This window comes from Saccoglossus kowalevskii, chromosome 4, assembly GCF_978046115.1.
Source record: "Saccoglossus kowalevskii chromosome 4, keSacKowa6.1, whole genome shotgun sequence".
Lineage (NCBI taxonomy): Eukaryota > Metazoa > Hemichordata > Enteropneusta > Harrimaniidae > Saccoglossus > Saccoglossus kowalevskii.
In genome coordinates this window covers 13,610,243-13,637,960 of record NC_140644.1, presented here as the reverse complement: position 1 = coordinate 13,637,960, position 27,718 = coordinate 13,610,243, and the positions used below count along the sequence as shown (strand labels likewise).

The 27,718-nt window shown below is 33.9% G+C and overlaps 2 protein-coding genes across 2 annotated transcripts; one reads left to right on the top strand and one right to left on the bottom strand.

Moving 5' to 3' along the window:
• Positions 1-1,162: 1,162 nt before the first annotated feature.
• On the bottom strand, positions 1,163-12,066 carry LOC102802306 (FAD-dependent oxidoreductase domain-containing protein 2-like). The gene is made up of 10 exons (XM_085498251.1): positions 11,738-12,066; positions 10,795-10,968; positions 9,832-10,083; positions 5,845-6,087; positions 4,595-4,764; positions 4,342-4,507; positions 3,677-3,813; positions 3,102-3,188; positions 2,105-2,207; positions 1,163-1,352 (listed from the first exon to the last, which is right to left on the bottom strand). Exons 1-10 carry the CDS (start codon positions 12,064-12,066, stop codon positions 1,163-1,165), a joined length of 1,851 nt encoding a protein of 616 aa, XP_085354377.1.
• A 5,007-nt stretch (positions 12,067-17,073) lies between these two features.
• LOC100374525 (FAD-dependent oxidoreductase domain-containing protein 2-like) lies at positions 17,074-27,418 on the top strand. Its single transcript, XM_006816475.3, has 10 exons — positions 17,074-17,402; positions 18,303-18,476; positions 19,189-19,440; positions 19,749-19,991; positions 23,564-23,733; positions 23,849-24,014; positions 24,941-25,068; positions 25,555-25,641; positions 26,314-26,416; positions 27,091-27,418. Exons 1-10 carry the CDS (start codon positions 17,074-17,076, stop codon positions 27,278-27,280), a joined length of 1,842 nt encoding a protein of 613 aa, XP_006816538.2. The 3' UTR covers positions 27,281-27,418.
• Positions 27,419-27,718: the final 300 nt, after the last annotated feature.

Genomic DNA, 27,718 nt, shown 5'->3' with positions numbered 1-27,718 from the left:
GAGTAGGAAGTTCCTAGTTATTGTGAACATATTCATTGGGTTATATTATCTCGGATTTACCGATGAAATAATTAGTTCTATTATTATTGTACGTGTTTACATGGATTTAATTTAGCAGACTCAACATATCATTATATTATATCATATATAAATTAAATATAATCCTGCGATTAATCAATGTGTTTGTATATTTCAAAACATTAAAACCCAGCAACAGAGGGGTCTGTTCAAAGTGAAGAACAAAGAACGAAGAACGAAAACAGAATATTCATATTGTTTAATCATATATGGTCTACGTTCTTCTTAAAGATTAGGTTGGGGTTTTCTTTAAACAGAAGAACGAAGTATATATATGTTATGATTAATCAATATGAACGATGACTGCATGTAAATGCATTAAAGAGTATGAACGATGACTGCATGTAAATGCATTTCTTTGAATATTAATGTGTGTTTTTTGTTCTTTGTTTAAAAGATTGGGGTAGGGTTTTCTTTAAACTGAATAAGGACGAAGGAAGAATATATATGTTATGATTAAACAAGTATGAATATTCTGTCTTTGTTCTTCGGTTTAAACACACTCAAAAACAGAGACTCCTCATTCGAATAAAATCGGTAATTTCTATGAACCATGGATTTTCAGACCGTTTGCAGTTGGACTAACCAACTTTGCATTCCACATATGTAAAGTAATTGTGTATTTCAAACAATTGTAGCCGACGAGTGAAAACATGTTATCACTGAAAACAAATTATCAAATGACGTTTACCAAGTTAAGACTTTTAGATACACAAGATAAAATATAATGTGATTCTTGTGACTTCATTCACTCAAGGAATTGAATTTTAATTGGCAATCACAAATTTGATATTAACTCTTGATAAAAAGCTTCGCCAAAATAGTAGTACATAGGGTAGTTTGTTTTATCTACATATCATATAACGATGACCAATGATTCATAAATATGGACATGATTCGATGAACGTAGCTTCTAAATTTAACTTAAATAGTAATATAATTCTTTTTTACAAATTTGTATTTGTATTGTTTCATTTATTGTAAATAACACAAACAAATCAGACTAATGTAATACACATGGGAACTTAGTCACCTAAATAATGACAATAATCAACATTGTCAGCAGTTAGTTATACTAGTGATTTTATAATTCATATTTCAACTTTCCTGGTCTTTCACCTGGTAAGCTCATCTTCAGTTGATAATCATTGTATTGGCACATTGACGACACCACTTTGCTAGTCATTGCCATGAAGAAACATTGACTGTCATATAAATTACGGAGATCAGTTTGGAGACAGGACTCTAGAAACCGACGTAGCAGCAAGATGTGACTGAAATGAGAAATGATTAATCAGATTGTTTGTAGCTTAAGTAAAACTACCCAGCATTTATGTACATAATTGTTCTTTCATTTTGTCGCCCAAGGTGGAAACCTACTCATGAATACTAATACCCACATGTTATCCATTTTGCAATATCAGTATACGAATGTTGGCTTTGAAAATAGTTTGTTTCACCGGCATAATTTGTGGGAAGATGATGGTCATTTTGTTCGTATGTTTATTAAGTTTTCAAATAGTAAAGATATTATGCCAAATAACAAATTGTTGTTACTTCACAAACAACAATGTTATTTTGCTTTAACAATGGAATTGAATGATGTCTGGTAAATGTATTGCAGTATAGAGTAACGTGATATAATACGACGGAGATATAACTAAAAGTGTATATAATAAACTAATGAACATTGTCATGTGACTTATGAACAATATGAGTAAATGCCTACTATGAAACTTGAAAAAACCTGTGTATTACAATGCAATATATTTACAAAGAGGTACGTGACGCTGTTTTTAGTTATCATGTAGCGTTTTCCATTACCCCGAATTTCAAAAACAACGAGGAAAGTTGTCATACTTGAATAGGTTGTGTTTTATTTTTCCCCATTGTATCGATGTATTTACTCTGTCATCACAGTAATGTAATACTAGTATCACGTTTATCTCAAAAAGTGTGTGCATGGTCATGTATGGCAGAAAGGCGTAAGCACAATCGTAATAGTATATATTGATGGTTTTATTACCTATTTGGTGCGGTGAAATCTGTTAAAAAGTCTTCAACGGTGTGATGTACTTTCATTGGTCTTGGTAATACACTTCCTTCTGTAAGGTTTCTCATTGCACCTCCTGTTCGATAAATATCATGAACACAGTAAACAATTTTGAAAAGTGCAACTATTTTTCATAGCGCATAATTCGTTTTTCCGTTCATATGTTACCATCATATGTATACATTCAAGAAACCAAGAACCAAATTTACAACGGGAATGGCAAAAATGACTAAAACTGAATAATATAAATAGTCGCGGAGATCTTATGAAAGCGAGACTTGTTTTTTGCAGATCGAAAAGCATTCAATTTCCATTGCGTCCACTTTTTCAAATATTGTGGTTACACAGATCAATAGTACAATTGAGGCGACGATGAGATATAATATAACACTATGTGAAGCAAACGCGTTTCACAGTTCTCTCGATTACAACAAGATCTCGACGCGTATCTGCGATTCAGGTCTACATATATCTCGCTTATACAGACTTAAAATAAATTCACCTAAATTCAATTATATTTGTAATGGTCAAAGCAATTTTGTGACGTTGGTCATTTTTTGTCATTAACGAGCAGGATAATAATAAATGGTACATAGTTTTTCATGTTTCTGCTTTTCAATAATGGTATTTTTATGTCTCATATATGTTGTTAATTTAACCGCGAGCAACAGTTTGCTAGTACAATTTGCCGACTATATAACAGTGTAGGATATAAAGCAATCTCATTAAAGCACAGTAAAAATATATATCGAATTTTTTTTTCATTTGCTGTGCTTCATTTTCTTCCTGTTAGAACAAACATACTAAAAATGATGACGAGGTCTGCACGCTTAAATTATGAGTTGTAATTATTCTGAAAACGGTAAAAATGTTATGTTTTGTACATATTATTAAATTATTGTGCATATTACAATTAAGTGTTTCGGTGATGACTGATATTATACGTGTGTAGAAAGTAGTAGATTCTTACTTGAAGGCAATTCATCATAGTAGTATAAAACCGGGTGAAGAAAATACGAAAGATGAGCTTTCCCTGGAATACCAGTAAACTTCTTGACTATTAGTACAAACAATACAATATATGGACATTATTTATATTGTATATATTATATATAGCGATACTAACAGTAACACAATCTGTATATTCTAACATATAATTCCAAAAAAATCAACATATGTATTACAAAACACAACTATTATAATCCAATGGTAAAAAAACCATTCCATTTTTAAAAAAATAGTGTATGGAGCACTGCCAGCTAGACAAAATATTGTTTATTCTCTCATTCCACTTCATTCTAGTTTGGACGGATAGGCAATTAAAGGGAGTATGACGCAATAAATCGGTACAACAAGCTGAGTATAATAAGTGAACAGCTTCTTGGTTGCTCTGTCATTAATGCTCAGACAGCCAATGAGTTATTAATTGTCTAGGATTCATGGCGATATAATTTGTTATATTTTCCCTAAAAGATATTTCTGTGTTAAAAATGAATATATTTAATTGCAACGTTAATTTTGACAAAAACAGAAAAAGTCGGGAACAATACTCACGAAACCTTTTTTTCCCATACTGCATAATAATAACCAAAACCTCCTCTGTGTCATACCCTGTCTTCGTACGTAATTGGTCGAGTAGGTTTACTGGAAATTCCTCAATATACGTGTACACTGTACGATTTCTACATAAAAATATAATGCATAATAGATATTACAAGAGTGACCACACAGTGTTCAATATGGTTTCCAAACGTCAGCGCGGTTGTTTACGCAACATTCGATCACGCGCTTCGTGACGACCGCTGTCCTTTTAATCCGGTGTAGTAATTCTGTTTTAGATTCTAGCTAAATTGCACATAGTTTTCTGTAACGTTTTTAAAGTGTTTTTCGTTTGGCAAAAACCTATAAAATGCAGTATATATCGCTGCACATAGATGCACATATTACATTATTCAAAACATGTCACTAGCAGTTTACGAAAGCAGAATATTACTCGAATTTCGAGATCAGCTGCCTTCACCTTATTATGGTTGAATGACAAGGTTACACTTTAAATTAAAAAAATCTCTTCTTGAACAATTAAATAACTTTCAGGTTTTTTAGAACGACGATTCTAAACAAGAAAACAAAATTTGACTTTCTTGTTTTATCTTTGAACCAAATGAACGAACAACTAATTTATATACATATATAAATAAATCTTCACTTACTTGGAGAACATGACAATATCGCCGAGAACACCATACATCTGATATGTCCCAGAAGCTTCATTGATGCGTTTAACAATGTGATTTAACAGTTCTGTTGTAGGTAGTGTAACAGATGGCCAAGGGACATTGTGATTCCAAAATTCCAATATTCTGCTAAGCACCCGAGCTGTTAACAGATATAAATTATATCAATAATATGCCAATGTTTATCACAATAATTACTTGCACAATGAAAAACAAAAAAATGACTGACCTGTATATCTGAAACCATGTATAAATCCACCAGCTGATTTTTTGTGGTCCAAGGAATGAGTATTGGTGCCAGTAAAAAATAATCCTGGTACATTGACAGCCTCATAACTTTGGGTAATTGCAGGATACTTCTTTTTCCCTTTGATTATACCTGGCTCAACCTGTACACTCCTACAAGATTTGATATGTAGTATGTATGAATCTAAGTTCAACGTAACGATTCGTATGGTCGTTACTTTGTACATAAACCTTTGAATTACTTTATGTGGCTTCACTTCTACAGTGGCAAAGGCCGATTCATACGTCAAAGAAAAGAACTATATATACGATTACTGTACATTTTGATGTATAGACGAGAGTTTGTAATCGTGGTTCTAAGAGCTGATTCTTAATGAACTTTAAGAGAAATGTCGTGAATACAACTCATCAGCCGTTTATTTTCGATGTTATTTGATTTGTTGGAGAAATTTAGTGTCACTCTGTGTATGTAGAAAGTATATTTCACGTGATATAGCAAGGACTGGAGAGTATTATTTGTGGTGTATATTGCTTGACAGAATTAAATCACATTCATTACTTGTGCAGAATACCGTGTTTGTTACAGAAATATAAATGTCTATAGTAATAATAGGAAACAACTTTCGAACACATAACTGCAAACACGTGTGTGTAAACTGAAAACTTTAGTTGTAATTGCGAATTAACTATGTTGGGAAAAGTGACATTGTGAAAGCATTATCTGATACCTAAACTCGAATCCAGAAAAGTTTGTCCACGCATTTGTAGAGCGAGGGATTCCATGATGATATTATTTTAACTGAGACATAGCTCTACGTCAATCGGTTTATCAATAATATATCTACATAAAACCTTCTTTATTGACGAGAAATTCACAATTTCTAGACTGTGACCAGTCAGATATGTGTGCAAATTTGTCAGCATTTGTTAATTACTAAATATTTTGTTTTTGTACTGTCATTGGCGATCGCCGACCCTGTTAGTGGCGGGTAGAAAAAGGTTTTCGTCTTTGCAATTAGACTGTATTCAGGTTTGTTCGTGTAATAAAGTGATTTGAAACAACGTATTTTCAAATAACGAACAGTGTGAATCCAATTCAATGTATTATTATTATTATTATTATTATTGTTATTATTATTATTATTATTATTATTATTATTATTATTTAAGTGCAATAAATGAGATTTATTGTAAATCGTTCAGCTAGCATAAAATAAAAAGAGATCTGCTTACTCATCAAACAGACTGAAATCAAACTTGAATCCGAGGCACCGAATGACGACATCATATGGTTCTCGTAGATCAAAGTTATCGACAGGTCGTCTTGATTGGCGATGTGTAGAGTTCGACATTGCTGGCGGAGTGATATGAATCTTGTCTCCTATTTTAACGAACTTCATTTTTTCTACTTCTGAATGAAGTACTGCATCGAGTGATTTTAATAGATATGTATCTAATAAACCATTATTCACAGCTCTGAAAATAAAGTATATTTAGTTTATTCCATTTCAGTTATGGGTTACCATATGTTCGCTTGTTCGATTGTTTGGCCTCAATACACAGACTGAAACATACATTTACACATACATGTTATACACCATAATAAAGATCTTGTTTCAAGCTTTGAAAATATACCATTTTTTAATTTATGCAACTACCAATTCACGTGATCACAGGAATAAGCGTAAATGAAGTAAAACGGTTAATGGCACAATTAATAATTAATTTGTAGCACGACTCAATATATGTTTCTATGAAAATATTATAGAGGAGTGCTTCAGGTACAATGTTCTTCGTTTTTTGGCAACTATTATTTGTTTTTATATAGACCTATTTCAAATGTTTGGAAGTAAGTAATACCTGAGGAAAAATAACATGTCTCTATACAAAAAATAAGCAAAAAATCGAGACAAAGGAAGACAGAAAAAAATCAAGGAACATTCCTTCAGTACTTTATATAGCGGTAAATTTAACATAATATGGCGACGATCTGTGTGTTAGAAATTGCGTACTGAATCTGTAGAACTATGTAGAAGTTAATTAACGACTAGCTACTAAATAATGTCTTCTAATGGCGGAGCTAAATGTTGTAGGCGTTAAAGACAGGATGAAATGTGTTTTAAAATCTCGGAACGGCCCTATCGTGTGAGAACCGATAACGTGGTGACTTCCCGCAAAAGTGACGTAGTGATTTGCATATTACTAATATGGTGTGAAGGCGGAGTTATTCCAAATAAAGAAAACGGTTTAAGCCGTGAGTACGGGATATCTTCAAGTTTGTTTTGATTACTGTTCACTATAACACTGATAGCCGTGTAACCATGGTACGTCGTAGCAAGCGTGTAACTATGGTACGTCGTAGCAAGCGTGCGAACAAGAGCAATGACTTTGCTTTTTTACACTCGCTTTTGCGATCACTTGTTGAATTCGACCGGACAATTTCCGCTTTATTTTCGATCGCCCGCTTACTCGCTCGCTCGAATTTGAAATTCGGACTAACAGAAAATTTAAGAGGTTCATATTGTCTTATAATTGTCTTTCTGTTTTTATAGATGTTGAACAGCCGACAAAAGTTCAAATACTTTTTATTTTAACTATCTTATATACACGCAATCTGACCCTTTGACCTCGATTTTGCTTGGATTGAATATTATATTTTAAACAATATTCTGACGTGAAATACAAAAAGTATTTTAACATAAGTACGACGTGGTTGTCTGGATTTTGTTTCCTGATTGCTGAGTCTTCGCAATGTATTTACGGTTTGTATAATTATTATTATTATTTTCCCAAGGCGAAGATAAGCTGAAGGACCATGAGTCCCATGCATGGACTGAGTGAAAGAAAATATGTTTAACCCTAAAATAAAACGTAATATTACACCTCTTTGAGTATTTGTTAATTTTATATTAAGTTTGTCATGACAGTATGTTAACTTTGTAATTATCCTGAAAAATCTCGTCTTTTGTTTATAATTTGTTTGAAATGTCTGTCGATAATGTCCCAATAATTTGTTTGGAATATCGATCCTCGTTGGTTTCTCCATTTACTGAGTTTAGGACGGGCGTCGGTCCCGACGTCCGGCATTCAACACAATCAGCCGAGACAGAACAAACATTGACCGTCATTCATGGGTATCATGTCCCGTAATTTGTGGGCTGAAAACCCAAATAATTAAACAAGTAGAGTTGTTCGCGGTGAAACAGTCGCCCTGTAGTCGATGCAACTGTCATGAATTTGTTTTTGCGTATCTGTTGACCGACTTAATTAGCTGATTATTAGCTGAATTGCTGTGCTATGTCTGTCATCGTTTAGGCCTATTTGAAGTTTTGGACGGAACTTGGCTCAGTGATTTGGAACTAATTACCAGATAACCGCCGCTATTCAGACTATTCATTCTGACAGTTTATATTCATAGATAGTAATGTAGTGAACGATTAATCAAAAGATATGACGTATTCAGTGCTTAGTGTGATTGGCTTTATGATTGAAAGTTACGCCCTAGAGTCTTTTTTCTGTTTTGTAATTGGTTAGAGTTTTGAAAATGAATAAAGAGAGTTTTGAGTTGGTCTTGACGAGTACACCACGAGAGACGCAGTCTAGAGCAGTCCTGGAGAGACTTGGGGCGAGCCTTGACGCAGTCTAAGAGAGTCTTGGATCAGCCTTGCGATAGTCTTGGGGATTTTTCCCCAGGGCGCCGTGTCTTATAGAGTGCTCGATTGACCGACTAAGACGAGAGCTGAAACGTATTTCGTTGTGTATGACTTATTTAACTGTAAAGTATAAGTGACTTTCCCGATCCCATACCTCAAGGGGACGCGATATAGAGACGAGACGAGATTCCCCCCTGAGACGTGTAGAGAACCCAGAGAGAGAAGAATTTTCCCCCTGATACAACTTCAACTAGCAATTTTCACCTTGAAATAAAAAAAAATAAAAATTCGAAGATCATCGGGGAATAGGTTAAAAACCATTCTTAGCAATCGCTATTTTATTCGAATCGATTCATAGAGTTTTTGTGTGCCATGACAGGCTTCAAATTATTCACTGAAAAACATCGGTATATTTTGACAAACGGGTGGGATTTAACCTCAGTTCAAAATGAAACTCGGCTGAGATACATTATAGTCCACGGACTATCAGTATGCTTCAAAAGTTGTGAAATAAGGTTAAACAGAGTAGGGTCGATGATTTTCAACCCTGAAGGACTTCCGTAAGAATCTTGATTTTCGAATTGTTCATCGACTGGCCACCAAATATTTATGGCTATAACTAAATTTGAAACGTGTTTTTTTAACCCCAATAAATTATTCATATATGTTAAGCTCTGTCCGATTTTTTTCAGAGCATGTGGCCGTTTTTTGTCTAAAATAGTGTTTGTGTAAATACTTTTACGGTAAGTATAGATCGAGCTCATTTACTGATCGTGACTTCATTTTGAAAATTGGATGTCAAATTTTAACAGACCGACCGCCTTTAGACCGACGTGGTTTTGGTATCGTTATTTTTGGAATAAATCATTTACATTTTCCTCGTTTCTCTGCTCTGTCAAAATGAGTTACATATTGTTTTTTCACGTAACTGTCTCATGAAAATAAAATATTACATTTAGAACAAGCACCCAAAAGACGTAACAAGATGTCCCGGTTCAGTTGCTTTCACGAAACAAGTGTCATGCCAGAATTTAATAATAGTTGTGCAATACTAGTTGTGTTTCACACTTTACTATCAAAACCACTCATGTGTCAGTGATCAGTGTTTGGGCGAGCGGTCGGTGTTTTCAATGAGCGAGCGAAAAAAACGATTAAAATGCGGTCGGTTTCCGGTCGGACAAGACCGCACGGTCGGAAATTAAGCAATAAGCGGAAGGTGAAGCAGAAGTAAAAGCGGAAGGTTGGACGAAATGAGTATTGTAAGTAAATCAACATTGTAGTATTGATATGCAAATCGGATCTTTCATCAAGTGTCAATTAGGATTACTTTTTGTGATTGTGTTTATAGACAATCGCACGTGGAATGTTCAGAAATAAAAAAAAAAACGTTGAAATGAGCCTTATAAAGTTGAGGTTTTGTATAGAATAAAAGCACAGTCATATATATTGTCCTAACCACATTACACGTATTCTAACCCCTCTAAGAAGTTTAGTTTGCATGGGCGGCAGATGCTTATTCTGTCAATAATGTTCATATTATGTCATGTAATACTTGCAAGGAACTAACCTCAAATCTCCCACGTAATGCGTATTCCAAGCTAATTTGTATGGTGTTCTTGAAAACATGTGGATAAAATTTGTTGCACTCATGATATAATCAGCAGTCTCAAATCCTGAATTCCCCTTCCCCATTATCAATACCGTCTTCCCTTCATAATCTGCTTTATCCATCGACATGTCTTCATATCCCACTGTATGTTCAACCCCTTTAAAATGGGGAATATTTGGCAGAGATAAGCCGGTTCCAACAATCACAGTTCTGAGTAAAAAATACAAAAAAAAAGACTTAGCAAAATTCAGCATTGTAAAAGCAAAGATTTCAGGACATTTAAAAATTCCATGATCAAGGTTACTCCTTTGACTGAATTTAATGAATAATATTGATTGTGCTGTTTACTAAATTATGAACTTATCACACTATATATACTATATATTAGAAGCTAGCACACATATGTGTGTGATGTTGTTGTTAGTCGTCGGGGCAATAGCAAATGCAATAGAGACATACTTTTAGTTAATTACTGTAAATCGTTTTAGCCATATGTACTGGCTCAGTAAGTCTATTTAAATTTCAGGCCACATTAGACTCTATGTTGTACGCACATAAAAATAGTAAGTTGATTTTATTAAAGTTTGGATCAATTGCGTTATTATTTGAGAACAAGAGATTGCATTGATACTTTTCTAGCTGTGCTGGCATCATATTTTGATGTCATATATACCGAATCCTAGGACTAGTGGTCAATTATGTGAGGAATATGTAGCATCCTCTGTCATTTATTGCGTTCACAGTGTCCATGCAACTCAATGCAACTCACTTAAGTGAGATAACAAAATGAGAACCCCTCCGTGAAAAACACTCACTTCGTTCTGAATCTCAAGTGGTCGCATGAAAAAGAAGACAAGAATAATTCTATCAACAGCTATCTGTTGTTCCACAGACATTGTTAAAAATATAATGATAACTTACCCACAGTCATATGTATTGTTACTTTGGTCTTGCATTTGAAATTCAAATTTGTCTCGTCGTTTGACGTTCACAATGTTGGTATTGTACTTGACATTGATACCATGCTTCTCTGTGTAATCTTGAAGATATTTCACAAAAACATCAGCATGTGGAAAGAAATCGTGAGAATAATGTCTGTAAAATAATAAAAATAGCATGGTGAAATATAGGAACAAATGTAAATTCCAGTGATCCTGATTTGTTGTCATTCTTATTCTTATGGCTTCAAATTTACACTCTGTGAAACAAGCTTGTATGACTTTTCTTGCAGGAACAATCACATACCCTGTCTTTAATTATCGTACCGTTATTCGGAGGTCGGTGCAAAGCTGCTTACATGAATGTGTCTAACAGACAGACGAATCAGAAAACAGCTTGTTTGTTGGCGTATATGTTTGACATTGTATATAAACTTCTACTCTATACTTATTTTTCCCTCCCCACATTCATTTCATAAGCGCTGATCATGGAAGCATGCCCGCCTCGTCAATATGACTAGCCAATGTAGATGCCATATATAATCCGATCGCACCATTGTAGTGCATATACATTTATATCATACCAGTATGTTATTTTTATTAGTATTTCGACAAACTCATGCTTCGATTGTTTTAACTGTATACACTGAATTGGTCACATTGAGGGTACACAACAATCTTCGCTCACATAAAAACAACTCTAGTTCACCTGGAAATCTGTAATTCCGTGTGCCCTAATTATATTCTTTATTGTTTCTCATAATTGTTATTTGTTCTGACAATTTTTTACACACTTCATTCCACCATTAATTTCCAAACGATCCATTAATCTGGGAGTATCATACCTCGTCATACACTGCTATCAACATATATCAACAGATCGATAACATAGTTTAGGTGCAACAAAAAACATCGATGATTTTTACCTCATCTGCAAACTGTCATCGTCGCTTAGAAGAGAATTCCAATCGTGTCTCAAATTGAACTCCTTATTTGTTTTTCCAGTATTCCGTTTATTGATACTGATCATTGTCCTGTGTCTTGGATAGTCTATGAAGAATGCGCCAGATGTGTTGGTTCGTTCAAAGATCAAGTAGTCTCTTCCGGCTTTATGTAAGAAATAACCTAACTGTAGTCCTGATGGTCCAGCACCAATTATGCAGTAATCTTTCTTTAATTCTGGTTGGTTTGTCGTGCAGTTGGTGATTATGACCTGCATATACAGCCATATCAACCAGACGATGTGTGGCAACATGCTTGCAACAAAAAATTACCAATATAATTGTGTAGTAGAACTGCTGAAACAGGACAAAACATTCATGAGATACTGACGGTATTAATATATGATTGGGATGCCTCGAACCACCAGCTCGATGTGCGTTAAGTAATGGAAGTGAGCGAATGTGTTCCCAATATTACATTTGCCATGTGTCTTAGCTTACAATTTACAAAGCGTATCTGTTACACATAACGAGATGCAATTAAAAATAGGAATAAAAAATAAAAATAAATGAATATAAACAGTGAAGTTGCTATAGTTCTATTTTACTCTGAATTGAATTGGATAGGTATAAGTGTCTTGATTTAGCATGATGAATGAGTTTTAGTATTTACATGTGTTACATGATATTATTGATGTCATAATATGATCACAATACCTGCAGAGATCTATCGATGTATTAAGAAGCGTGTGGCCATACCCTGAATAAATGTCGTGAAATAAGAAGGAATGGGATAGTCACCTACCTTATTATTGTTTCCCCTTTGGTAAACGGGTGTTTGCAAATCGGGCATTAGTCTAATTACACATTTCAAGTAACAAAATGCTTAAAATCGATCTATACACATTTTGTTCAACTACTGTTGCGCTAGCTAACATTTTTAGATATTCAATATCACTGCTGTCTCTCCTGTCTCTCCTGTTTAATTAAAATTAATATATAGTGCAGAAAGCCCATTCCAATCTTTTATATGTCCTTGTAGTCTGGTGTCAACCAGACCACGTAGAATAGAAACGCATGTTGACCTTAACCAAGGTCCCCCAAGTTCACATTCGTTATAGTATGAATCCCCTGTGCAGCACACTAACCCAGGATATGGTTTACTCAAATAGTTATTTGGTTATTTGTCTGTGTGATAATAGTTGTTTACAATAGGAAGTACTCTCCCATAACCCATTGCACATGCATGCAATAACAAACTCACTAGTGCAGCAATGCAAAATGGTGAATGTCATACGTCAAACATTGGTAATGCAAAACGCGTTTTCACACACACACACGTTCGTGGCTGGTGGGAATGATGCCTCCTCCAATAGTGATGTATATCAGGCGTGCAATATACATTGTATATTTTCACGAAATTTGAACATGCACTGCGACACGATTGTAGCGCTTTAACTTTAACGACACAACAAACTTATCCTGGCATATACCCAATCACATGCAACGATTGTAGCGCTTTAACTTAATAACACAAGAAACTTCTCCTGGCATATATTTTCAGAAAGTGGCTATTGAGACGAGGATCAACAGGTCAACTATAATGAGATATTGCTTCCTACTATACGTTAATAAGCATTATTGATTGTTTATTTCATGATTGAAAGACTCGAAAAATTATAATAATTAAAGATAACCGACTGGCATCCATCTTGTTTTTTTGAAAAATGTGGTTTCTTCGACAGGATTTGTCGGTTTCTGTTCAAACTCGATGTCCTTGATGATTTGTTTTGTGTTCGAATCCAAAATGACAATTTTTTTTTCTCTTCAAATTATACAATCATGCTTTTTGGCCATACTACTATATTTCTGTACATGGGCCCAGACAAAGGAAATTTAGTTTGGATACACAAAATGCATGAATAGCTTATCCTGTAATTTCTGATACTAGACCAGCCATTTATTCACTCTGAATTACCGACTATGCTTTTGGTCTGTAACTTTATTTTCATAATGAATAACATTTCCCCTAATTCCAACAGGGAATTATAAATGGCTTGTTAAATAGGTATGCTTGTGGCTGCATACCAGCACAGCACAGCCACCAATAAGTTGTACAGTTAGAGTAGAAAGGTGCTAGCCACGCCACTAGATCAAATATTATTATTAAATATTAATGACGGCCTTAATTCCTCTTACACTGGATAATCATAGCATAGGATAATTACATTTTAAAGAACATATTTGATTTATCAGAGTAATGAATAAAGTAAAAGTTACATTTGCATATTAATTACAATCCGCGAAAATACATGTAAACAAACAGTGGTTATTGGTATTGTAAACACTTCTTACTATTTTGTAAAATCTGTGTGTTTTAATCCAGCAGTACTCGTACATAAATATTATGTTTCCCAAGCTCTGAATATAAGCTAATTTGTTATCATGTCATTCAATGTAAATACAACTGCTGAATGAGTAATACGAATAGGTGTTTGTTGAGGTGACACAATCAACCAGACTGTGCATAAAATCTCGGCTACTTTTACTGTGGTCTCATGAGGCTTGCATTGCACACACAAATGCGACCCTCCCCTAAACACTTGCATGAAAATCACCGACCCACAGCCAAAAACACCCACCTACCTCCCTCTGTACTTTCTGTCCAGTCCCTTAGTAGTGTATATGTATAACTTGAACACTGTTTGCAGAGAAAACATGAAAAAAGATACAGTAATATAACTATGTTGACAGTTCTGTCACTGAGCTGTCATTGGTGGACATGCGTGAATGGATTCTTACCTCGTCTATACCTGTCAGAGAATGTGTCATAACATGTGACTATTTGTTTATATCATAATATTGACAACGTATTCTTCACATCGTGTATGTTGGCAAAATCTCTCAAGTTTGGCAATGTTAATATTTTGAAGCATATGATTAAACAACTATCGTTAGGATAAGTAATGTTTCACAGATTGATGTTTCAATAAATTGTTGACTACTCAATTATTTTGGATTAAGGTCTATTGTGAAATAGTGATCTGACAAACTATTAAACAAAAGCATGTTGACGTCTCCAGTACAGTAAACGGAATTTTACAATGACATAAAGTTCAACGAATCCTCGGATAACTACTGATCAGAGTATATAAAATGTATCGTTCATGAATTTTGTGTTGTAGAAACTACAAATAAATAGCAATGTGAGACATTATTCATAGGTTGGTGCGTTTTGTGTTGGATATTGATCTTATAGGACGTATACACGCATGTGAACAACAACATTATTTATATTAGTTTAAACGCTCTAACATTAGCTAGGCTCTTTATGTGTTTTGTGTATAACCAGTGTGTATATAAGTAGAATAACAATAAATATTATGTGTATGTTATCCTTCACACCAAACTACATATACTGGTGCATTCGTTACATTCAAACTTGACAAAGGAACAATACGTAATGGCGGAATGTTAAAATATAAGTAAAATATAAAGTAAAAGTAAAATATCGATTGTACTATATGTATATGTATATGGTATAACATGTTGAATCGTGTCATTATTGTCTAATTAACTGAACATGTACACATCAACCGTGTTTCCGACATCTCTAGATTATGCATTTACAGTGACATCAATGAAAAGAAAGCAAGTTGATACATGTCAGACTACGTTTCAGTTTTGTTGTTAAAATAAACGCTGACTTAAGGGTTCTCAGAGCGATAAAATATACGACTGTGATCAACTACATGGAACTGAATAAGACAACCATACGACCATCACTAACCAATTTCATGATATAACCGACACGACTGAATGTACTGAGCAAGCTCTGCAGGTATTTATAATCGTATTATATTATATTATTATAAGTATTTATATCAAATACAGATATATCATATATATAAGAGATATAACTGTTAGTCGCCTAATACGGGATTTGAACCCTACATTTTAGTATATGCTAGACTCTTATGCCAACCATTGTACTATACTTTGCACCAACCAGCTGACAATACTGATCTCGAAGTAGACCTCAATACATAGGTAGAATACTCATTAGAAATATCGTACAGAGATTTACTGACAACTTATACTGCGTGTTGACTTGTATCGTGGATAGAATACCATCATTTTCATGTTGATGCGAGTTCATTACTATCATTGTTCAATGACAAGAATTGCGAAATCAGTGACAGTGTCAAATTACACGATGTAACCATAGAATTTTGTTTGGCGTCCGATATATCAAATGTGAACAACCATGACTTGTGTATAGACTTTTAACATTGTATTAACAACAATTCCTTGCTAATCTATTATTAAAGTTATAAATACGTTTATCGTTATTCTAATTAGTGTGTACTAATTTGTTTATTCGAATCGAACGTTTTTATGGACTATAATACTTAGTGACGCCATCTGTGAACAACGCTATATGTTCACATCCAACAGAAGGATTTGAATCCAGTTTCAATGAACAAGATTTATTTCATTATAATTCCGAAGAGACGCAAAATACATTGCATGCATATAATAAGTTATTTATTTAGGTGAATGCGAAATTGATTTGTACTTGCCAGTAAGACGGCATATATGCAATAACGATATAATGACACTAGATTAATATGCATACGAAAACATTGTGGCCATTCACTGCAGTCAGCATGAACATGTGCCGTGGTGTTACAAAATGCTCGGACGAAATGGATAACGCTACACAAGATGAGTAAATCCTTCATGAATTTGATATTTTGTTCATTTCTGATATTCGTATCGTAGCCTTTAAACGAAAACACCAACGTCGGAAACTTAATTTTTGGTACTTCGACAATCGTTCTGTGTTTTTTTTTCATTTGCATAAAGTATTACCATTACCATTACCAAGTACTCCCTGCTCACCAAAAGCAATGTTTTTTTTCACGGCCACGACCATTTTAACTCGTGTTAAATTTATTTTAGTTTTTATTTATATTTCAAGCTATATTCTTTTGTTCACAACTGTTCGCAACCAATTACGGTCCATCAATTAAGTCCGTGATATATACAAACTACAAAAATGACCACAAGACATGCGTGAAACAAATATATATCAGGTACAAATTACAATTCGGTTTATCAAATAAAATCTGAATCTACAGTCCTGTAATATAGTGTAAATCCACCATCATGAAAACTGCAATACTGAATAGGTGTATTTTTTTTGACCAGAGGTCGTTTGACTATGGATTTCGATTGCCTTTTCATTTCTTAATGATTATTCTCTTTAACAGGTTTACTACGCATTCAAGTTCGCAATACAATCATTTATCTTAAGCATGTTGCCACACATCGTCTTGGTACTATGGCTGTATATGCAGGTCATAACCATCAACTGCACGGCAAACCTACCAGCCTTGAAGAAAGATTACTGCATAATTGGTGCTGGACCATCAGGACTACAGTTAGGTTATTTCTTACATAAAGCCGGAAGAGACTACTTGATCTTTGAGCGAACCAATTCATCTGGTGCATTCTTCATGGACTATCCAAGACACAGGACAATGATAAGTATCAATAAACGGAATACCGGCAAAACAAATAAGGAGTTCAATTTGAGACACGATTGGAATTCTCTGCTAAGCGACGATGACAGTTTGCAAATGAGGTAAAAATCAGCATTGTTTTTTGTTGTACTTGAATAATGTTATGTGAACTGTAGATATTGAGTCATAGTTGAGTATTACATGACTAGCTATCATATCCCTTAGGGTGTTGTCATTATATCGTTTGGAAATCTATGGAACGTGAATGAACGTTTTTGAGCAAATTACAAATATGAGAGAAACAAACATTATAAAGAAAGCATTTAGGCACCCAGAATTATAGATCTTGTGCAAATTAGATTTTTTTCATGGGAGAAGGCATTGTTGAGAGCCCTCATGATGGCCAGTTTGTTTGTACAGTTAATATATTTAAAGCATTAGTTGCATAAGCTGCGTAATTATAAAAAAAAATGTTATATTAGTATTACATAACTACATATGCAATTTTATAATATATGGCATCTACGTTGACTAGTCGAGGCAAGCGGGCACTGCTGATCAGTTGATTTTGAGACTGTCAAAAATCTTTATATGTGGAATGAATGTGGGAAGGGGAAATATAAAACAGTACGAGAATATGCGCAACGTAAAAAGTGACACGTCACAACGTCTGTCAACAAACACTCATTTAAGAAGATTTGCACTGACCTCAGAATAACGGTATGGTCATTACATACAGTGTATGTGATTGTTCCTGGAAGACAAGCCAGCTTGATCATTCAAGCTAACACTTAATTTTTTTTCAAAATGGAATTATTTTATCCATGTTTATTTCATTTATGCACGAAATGTGTGATAATGTAGTATTGTGATGATAATATAACAGGAAAACGTATGCATATCCCACGATAATATAAACATGGACAAAAGTGTTCAACGTGTAAAGTTGAAGACAATCAGGACCACAATAATTTACATTTGTTCACATATTTTACCATGGTATTATTTTTATCATTTTACAGACATTATTCGCACGATTTCTTTCCACATGCTGATGTTTTTGTGAAATATCTTCAAGATTACACAGAGAAGCATGGTATCAATGTCAAGTACAATACCAACATTGTGAACGTCAAACGTCGAGACAAATTTGAATTTCAAATGCAAGATCAAAGTAACAATACATATGACTGTGGGTAAGTTATTATTAGATTTGTGAAAAAAAATGTGGATGAACAGATAGCTTTAGAGTTGATGGTATTATTTATGTTGTATTTGTGCAACTGTTTGCATGCCAGTTCTCATTTTGGTGAGATCACTTGCGAGTCAGGATGAAGTGAGGGAGTCATGCTTTGTAATTTCACTTAGGTGAGTTGCATGGACTCTGTGAGCGCAATAAATGGCAGGGATTGCTGCATATTCTACATGCTTGACCACTATATCATACATTGTTGCAGGATGTGTCAAGCCACTTTTCAAATGTAGAAGCACGTGCCACACATTACTGTCTAATTTCTATTCAGTACTCTATGACTAAAATCATACCCCAATTGAACCAATATTTATTAAGAGCAACACACTTTCTTATGTGTACAAAACATGTGGCCTTAAATTTAAATAGGCTTTCTATGCGAGTACATATGGCTCGATCGCATGGAATAAATATGGCACGATTACATTTACTTTGAACTGAACTGTTCTAACCACGCTGCCTCGAAGACATCAGCTACTAATATATAGTACTGTGATAAGTTCATAATTTAATTACAAGACAATCAATATAATTCATTAACATCAGTGATAAGAGTAACCATATCCATGGAATTCAATGATTAAGCAACAAATGTGCTGAATCATTGTTTTTATATGTCTGTTTTGACGTTGTTGTTTTTTTGTATTTTTACTCAGAACTGTGATTGTTGGAACCGGCTTATCTCTGCCAAATATTCCTTCCTTTAAAGGGGTTGAACATACGGTGGGTTATGAAGACATGTCGATGGATAAAGCAGACTATGAAGGGAAGACGGTATTGATAATGGGGAAGGGGAATTCAGGATTTGAGACTGCTGATTATATAATGGGTGCAACAAATTTCATCCACATATTGTCAAGAACACAATACAAATTAGCATGGAATACGCATTATGTAGGAGATTTAAGGTTAGTTCCTTGCAAGTAGTGATACTACATAAGATGATGCGAAAATTATTGCCAGAATAGGCATCCGTCGCCCATGTAAATGTTATCTTATATCACAACATAATTGTCATTGTTAATAAACTGGATTTTCATGAAAATGATGTTTTCTGTGGATATGAGATAATACAGTAGCGTCTACTAAGTATTTCAGTTAAGGCTTTTACAATCATGTAAAGTGGTATGTCTTTTTTACATAAATTGAACTAACCGTCTTAATTGGATTGGAACTAATCAATGATAAACTACATTACTTAGTACTTTAATTTCAGAGCTGTGAATAATGGTTTATTAGATACATATCTATTAAAATCACTCGATGGAGTACTTTATTCAGAAGTAGAAAAAATGAAGTTCGTTAAAATAGGAGACAAGATTCATATCACTCAACCTGGAAAGTCGAACTCTACACATCGACAATCAAGACGACCTGTCGATAATAATGACCTTCGAGAACCATATGATGTCGTCATTCGATGCCTCGGATTCAAGTTTGATTTCAGTCTATTTGATAAGTGAGTAGTTTATTACACGAACGCAACTTAATACAGCCTTCGATTAGGTGGTGTAAAGTTGCGAACAAGACGATTTTAATAACTAAAACGTCGCTTTTTAACCGGAACCAGACAGGATCAGCAAGCGCCCATAACACCACAATAACAAAATATTAAATAATTAACAAATGCTCTCAAATCTTGATCCATATGTGAGTGGGCACAGTTATGAAGTTATGAATTTCTGGCCTATAAACGAGGTGTTATTTAGATATATTATTTATAAACCGACTGATATAAATAAGGCTAACAATATGTTATCTACCGATCACATTAGAATATGAGCCACACATTTGATTGTATGTTTGTATGGGCATGGAATGCGTCGCTCTATAAATATGAGAAAATCTTTGTTTGAACATTATTTATTAGCTTTTCACTATATGTATGGGAAGAGATAATACAATTTACGCATATACACCACAAAAAATACTGTCCCAGTCCTTGCTTTATCACATGTGAAATATAACTTCTACAAACACCAAGTGACACTAACTTTCTCAAGCCATTGAAATATCATCGCCAATAAACGGCCGATTGGTAGTACTCAAGACATTCCTCTTAATGTTCCTTATGAGTCAGCTCTCAGATCATTTTAATGTATAAATGAGAGTTGGTAATCTTTGTTCTATCTATCTATCTATCTATCTATCTATCTATCTATCTATCTATCTATCTATCTATCTATCTATCTATCTATCTATCTATCTATCTATCTATCTATCTATCTATCTATCTATCTATCTATCTATCTATCTATCTATCTATCTATCTATCTATCTATACATACATACATACATACATACATACATACATACATACATACATACATACATACATACATACATACATGATATTGTATTTATTCTCGAGTTATAAAATCTAGTACTATGAAATATTTACATAACTATTGCATAGTAATGGTAATACATAAGTAAACAAATAATTAATTGTTAACGAATAAGTGGTTTACAACCAGTACAGGTAAGGACAAACTATAATTGATAATGTACAATGCAATTAAAATGAAAAATACAAATAATATACCATATGTACAATGTCTCGAGCGGGATATGTAAATGATATATAAATGATTTCAAATATATATAACTTATAATACATAACGTATATAATAACAGAGTAGTAATCAATCAGTTATTTAATTTCGTTTTCAGTTCATTACTGTTCATTTTTATTTAAAATTTTGTCCACGTCTTAGTGTAATGTTTTTTGGATTTCTTCATTGGTGCTTTCTGCTCTCTGTTTTCCCCGACTTTTACATGCCTCGATATAATGTTTGTTAAGCTTCGATGTAATTCGTTGAATACGTAATTTATTCTTACTGTTAGTTTCCGTACTTTTGCGTAGACATGTTAGCGATCTAATTAGAAGTTTCAAGTCAGGGCAAAATTCAATTGCGTGTTCAATAATTCGTTTCGAGTTGAAGGAGTCTTCCAGGAAATTCCTTAGTGATTCCGTTGATAATAGCCTTTCATTTTCAATTGTATTTTCATCATTTGTGATGTAGGATACGTTTGATATATCAGAAGACATAGATTCTATGTCATCTCCATCGTCTGAAATATCGGCAGGAACAGTGTCTTTTGTATTAAAAACTTCCGAAACGTTTGATGTACGTTTTGTGTTGTCAGAAAATGCGAATGAAGAGCATGAAATGGTACTGGGCAGTGAAAACACGGGTGGCGTTCGTACCTTTGCCTTTGTTGCAACTCTAACTGGTACAATCCCTTGTTTAGTTGTACGTGTATCCTCATTTGCGTCACTGGTGACAGTAAATGAACATTTAAATCCCGGCGGCATTGAGAACGAAGGGCAGGCTTCTACCATCTCTTTGTCGTTAGTTGTTCCAGTTAGTGTGGAGTTATCAGTCTCAGCAATAACTGTTTCACTAATCGGCACACCTGTTGCAGTTACCATGGGTACAGTTATGTTGTCAGTATTGGCGTTATTTTTAGTATCTTCATTAGCATTACAATCGTCTATGCACACGTCAAGTCTTTTGTCTTTCCCTGGAAGTGTGGCAATCGAGTTCTTTTCAATTTCAATAGTGTTCATTTCTAGTGATTGATTTACATCGTTACATTGTGACTGTTTTTTATTTTCTTCAGTATCCACTAAATGATCCGTGGGTATTACAACATTGTCCTTAAGAGTATCTTGTGATTCATTTGCGTTTCCATTACTTTCCACTGCAATCTGGCTGTCAACTGTTGAAGTTTGTTTTGTTCTTGAGTTGTCTTTACAATTTCGTTTAATGTGACCTTTTTTGTTGCATTTATAACATGTAACATCATCAGTTGATAAATATATACGGTAGATCTGTCCCCTATATGGCACATTGATTACGCCATCGAGTTCACCATCATTGCAGATCATGAATACTTGTCGGCGAAAAGATTTAACATGTTTCAATGTCGGTTGTTTGCAGCCCAAAGGGATTGACCTGATAGCACTAACAGTGCGACCATAATGTGACAGTTCAGTTTTCAGTAAATCATTCGGTAGAAACGGAGGAACTCCCGATAACACAACTTTTGTTGCTGGCTTAACCAGGGGCTCCACATATACACTAGAATGCCCAATAGCAAAACCAGTAGAGCACACCTTTTCAACTGCTTTCACAGTGTCAAGAAAAACAACGACTCTGCTACTTACTCGAGCTGCAGCAATAATATTTTGTGGTGCAAGCGTGTTTGCAATTGCCTGTACATAAGCTTCAATGTCCACACCATGAAGAGATTCGCATTTGATCCCGTGATTAGGTGTTAATCCAGTAAACAAGTTATCACCATTATCAGAAGACAACATGGCGGCCGCCATATTGGAAATCAGCTGTTCGCGGACCTGAAAAGGTCCACGAGATAAGAAACGACTATAATACGTCAATAAATGATCTGTAAACTCCAAAAACGTACCAAAATGTTCGGTTAATGTTCACGGATATGGTAGTTCACAGATTTGAATCCAAAGGTGCAGCAAAAGCGCGAAAGAAACAATTTTTGTAGGAGCTCTTCTCAGTACATGTACATACATACACCCATACATACATACATACATACATACATACAGTAATCGTATATATTGTGTTCTTTGTTCATATATGAATCGGCCTTTGTCACTGTAGAAGTAAAGCCACGTACGTAAAAACAATATGTATAACCATACGAATCGTCACGTTGTGCCATGATAGTTTATGTCCTGAGGTGGATAATGTCACGATGAAACTCTTATGGAGCATACTATGTTCCCTGTTCATAAATAAGGCATTTCACATTATCCTAATGTCTGGCAAAAGCAGTCTGTTTCAAACACGTAATTTATTTTCAAATCGTACCATTTGTACAGAATATAAGTGTATACAAAGATGTTACTAACATTTAAAATATCGTCATAATCTAATCGTGTGTTCTTTCTAATATATGCACGTTGCTAAAAGAAAACACTTGAATTCATACATAACGTATGCCGAATCCCTTTTCATTTGTCATTAATTGTTGATCTATCTCTTGTAGGAGTGTACATGTTGAGCCAGGTAGAATCAAAGGAAAAGAGAAGTATCCTGCAATTACCCATAGCTATGAGGCTTTCAATGTACCAGGATTATTCTTTACTGGCACCAACACTCATTCTTTGGACCATAAAAAATCAGCTGGTGGATTTATACATGGTTTCAGATATACAGGTCAGATATATTGTTCTTTCTATAATATTATTTTTACCATGTGAACATACGATAAGATTCATTGATACAATTCAATTTAAATACGAGAATTATAAACGATTAATCTTTTTAACAGCTCGGGTGCTTAGCAGAATATTGGAGTTTCGGAATCACAATGTCTCTTGGCCATCTGTTACACAACCTACAACAGAACTATTAAATCACATCGTTAAACGCTTCAATGAAGCTTCTGGGACATATCAGATGTATGGTGTTCTCGGCGATATTGTCATGTTCTCGAGGTAAGTTAAAATGTAGTTTATATATATATATATATATATGGATTAGTTTTTTTGTTCATTTTGTTCAAACTAAAAATATTCTTGATCAATGTGTTAAAATGCGCAAAAAATTGCTACAACTATATTTTGACGACTAAGTTTAAATTTTTTGTACGATAATAAAGTCAGAAATGTGAATTCTCAGAGAGTACTAAACTAGAGGAACAATGATATACAGTTATCAGAATGGACCTACTTTACATTAATAAAATAAAAAAACACACTAAATTGTGCAAAAAACAATTGCCGAGATAAAAGTACATTCCCACCCATTTAACAAATATTCGAGTATATGAAGCAATGTCAGGATATATAGTGAACGTTTATGGCAATTTTAATGGCTGTTTATCGAAAGCTATTTTCAATAGTTACTCAGGACAGGGAATGCCTGATATTATTTACTATTATATTTAGTCACTGTTTTTGTTAAACAATCATATTTTAAGAAAATCAAATCTTCTTTCATTTTTAGGATTGTGTTCTCTAGAAAACCTGAAACTTATTTAATTGTTCAAAAAGAGATTTTTGTATTTAATGTGTAACCGTATAATTCAAACATAATAAGGTGGATGCAGCTCATCTCGAAATTCGAGTAATATTCTGCCTTTGTAAACTTATACATGTAGTAACATGCAATATGTGTGTCTTAGGCGCTATATACTGCATTTTATAGATTATTGCCAAGCAAAAAACACTATGAAAATAAGTTTCAGAAAACTATGTGCAGTTTTGCTGAACAGAATTACTACACAAGATTAAAAGGACGGAGGTCGTCAGGCAGCGCGTGATCGAATGTTGCGTAAACAACCGCGCTGACGTTTGGAACCCATATTGAACATTGTGTGGTCACTCTTGTAATATCTATTATGGATTATATTTGTATGTAGAAATCGTACAGTTTACACGTATATTGAGGAATTTCCAGTAAACCTACTCGACCAATTACGTACGAAGACTGGTCATGACACAGAGGAGGTTTTGGTTATTATTATGCAGTATGGGAAAAGACGGTTTTGTAAGTATTGTTCCCGACTTTCAAGATAGGCTCTGTTTTTGTCAAAATTAACGTTGCAATTGAATATATTCAGTTATTTTAACACGAAAATATCTTTTTGGGGAAATATAACAAAATATAGCTTAGAAAATCGCAAATTATAAATTCAAAACATACCGAGATGTCTAAACATGAATTACAGAGCAACCAGAAGCTGACCACTTATTATGCTCAGCTTGTTGTACCGATTTATTACATCCTACTCCCTTTAATTGCCTTTCCGTCTAAACTAAAATTAACTATAATGAGAGATTCAACAATAGTTTATCTAGTTGGCAGTGCACCATACACTATTTTAAAAAATGGCTGTGGACCCAATGTGTTTTTACTATTGGATTTAATTGTGTTGTGGTTTGTAATACATATGTTGACTTTTTTGGAATAATACGTTAGAATATACAGATTGTGTTAAATAATGTCTATATATTGTATTGTTTGTACTGATAGTCAAGAAGTTTACTGGTATTCCAGGGAAAGCTCATCTTTCGTATTTTCTCCACCCGGTTTTATACTACTATGATGAATTGCCTTCAAGTAAGAATCTACTACTTTCTACACACGTATAATATCAGTGATCACCGAAACACTTAATTGTAATTTGCACAGTTAATTAATAATATGTACAGAACTTGTCTGTTTTATCGTTTTCAGAATATTTAATACGCATCATTTAAGCGCGCAGGCCCCATTTTTTGTCTAACAGGATCAAAATGAAGCACAGCAAATGAAACAAAAGTTTCGGTCTAATATATTCTCTCATATTAATGAGATTGCTTTAAATCCTACACTGTCAAATAGTTAGGCAATTGTACTAAACAACATATATGAGAAATAAAAATACCATAATTGAAAAGTAGAAACATGATAAACTATGTACCATTATATATTATCCTACTCGTTAATGACAAAACATTACTAACGTCACAAAATTGCATTGACCATTACAAATTGAATTTAGGTGAATTTGGATGCTTTTCGATCTGCCATAAAACAAGTCTCGCAGTTCTTTGGCTTTCATAAGATCTCGGCGACCATTTATACTAGTCAGTTTTGCCATTCCCATTGTAACTTTTGCTTCTTCGTTTCTTGAATGCATACATTTATATATGTGATGTTAACATATGAACAGAAAAACGAATTATGCGCTATGAAAAATAGTTGCACTTTTCAAAATTGCTTACTGTGTTCATGATATTTATCGAACAGGAGGTGCAATGAGAAACCTTACAGAAGGAAGTGTATTACCAAGACCAATGAAAGTACATCACACCGTTGAAGACTTTTTAACAGATTTCACTGCACCAAATAGGTAATAAAACCATCAATATATACTATTGCGATTGTACCTTACTGCCATACACGACCATGCACAAACTTTTTGAGATAAACGTTAGTGTGATAGAAAAATAAAACAGAGCCCATTCAATTATGACAAATTTCCCCGTTGTTTTTGAAACTCAGGATAATGGAAAACGCTACGTGATAACCAAAAAACAGGTGTACAGGTGTTTCCTAGTTTCATAGTAGGCATTTACTCACACGATAATGTCCATTAGTTTATTATATACACTTTTAGTTATATTTCCATCGTATTATATCACGGTACTCTGTATTGCAATACATTTACCAGACATAATTTAACATTCCTAGTTTGAGAACAATTCCATTGTTAAAGCAAAATAACATTGTTGTTTGTGAAGTAATAACAATTTGTTATTTGGCATAATATCTTTACTATTTGAAAACTTGATAAAAAATACGAACAAAATGACCATCGTTCTCCAACAAAATATGCCGGTGAAACAAAATATTTTCAAAGTCAATATCCGTATACTGATATTGCAAAATGGATAACATGTGGGTATTAGTATTCATGAGTAGGTTTCCACCTTGGGCGACAAAATGAAAGAACAATTATGTACATACATGCTGGGTAGTTTTACTTAAGCTACAAACAATCTGATTAATCATTTCTCATTTCAGTCACATCTTGCTGCTACGTCGGTTTCTAGAGTCTTGTTTCCAAACTGATCTCCGTAATTTATATGACAGTCAATGTTTCTCCATGGCAATGACTAGCGAAGTGGTGTCGTCAATGTGCCAATACAATGATTATCAACTGAAGATGAGCTTACCAGGTGAAAGACCAGGGAAGTTGAAATATGAATTATAAAATCACTGGTATAACGAACTGTTGCCAATGTTGATTATTGTCATTATTTAGGTGACTAAGTTCCCATGTGTATTAAATTAGTCTGATTTGTTTGTTTTCTCTACAATAAATGAAACAATACAAATACAAAATCTTAAACGTCAATTGTTAATTTGTTTTCAGTGATAACATGTTATCATTCGTCGGATACAAGTTTTTTAAACACACAGTTACTTTACATGCATATGTCTCATACGTGGAATGCAAAGTTGGTTAGTCTAACAGCAAACTGTTTGAAAATACATGGTTCCTAGAAATTACCGATTATATTCACATGACGAGTCTCTGTTGCTGGGTTTTATTATTTTGAAATATACAAACACATTGATTATTCGCTGGCTTGTATTTAATTCAGTTATTTGATATGTTGAGTCTGCTAAATTAAATCTATGTAAACAC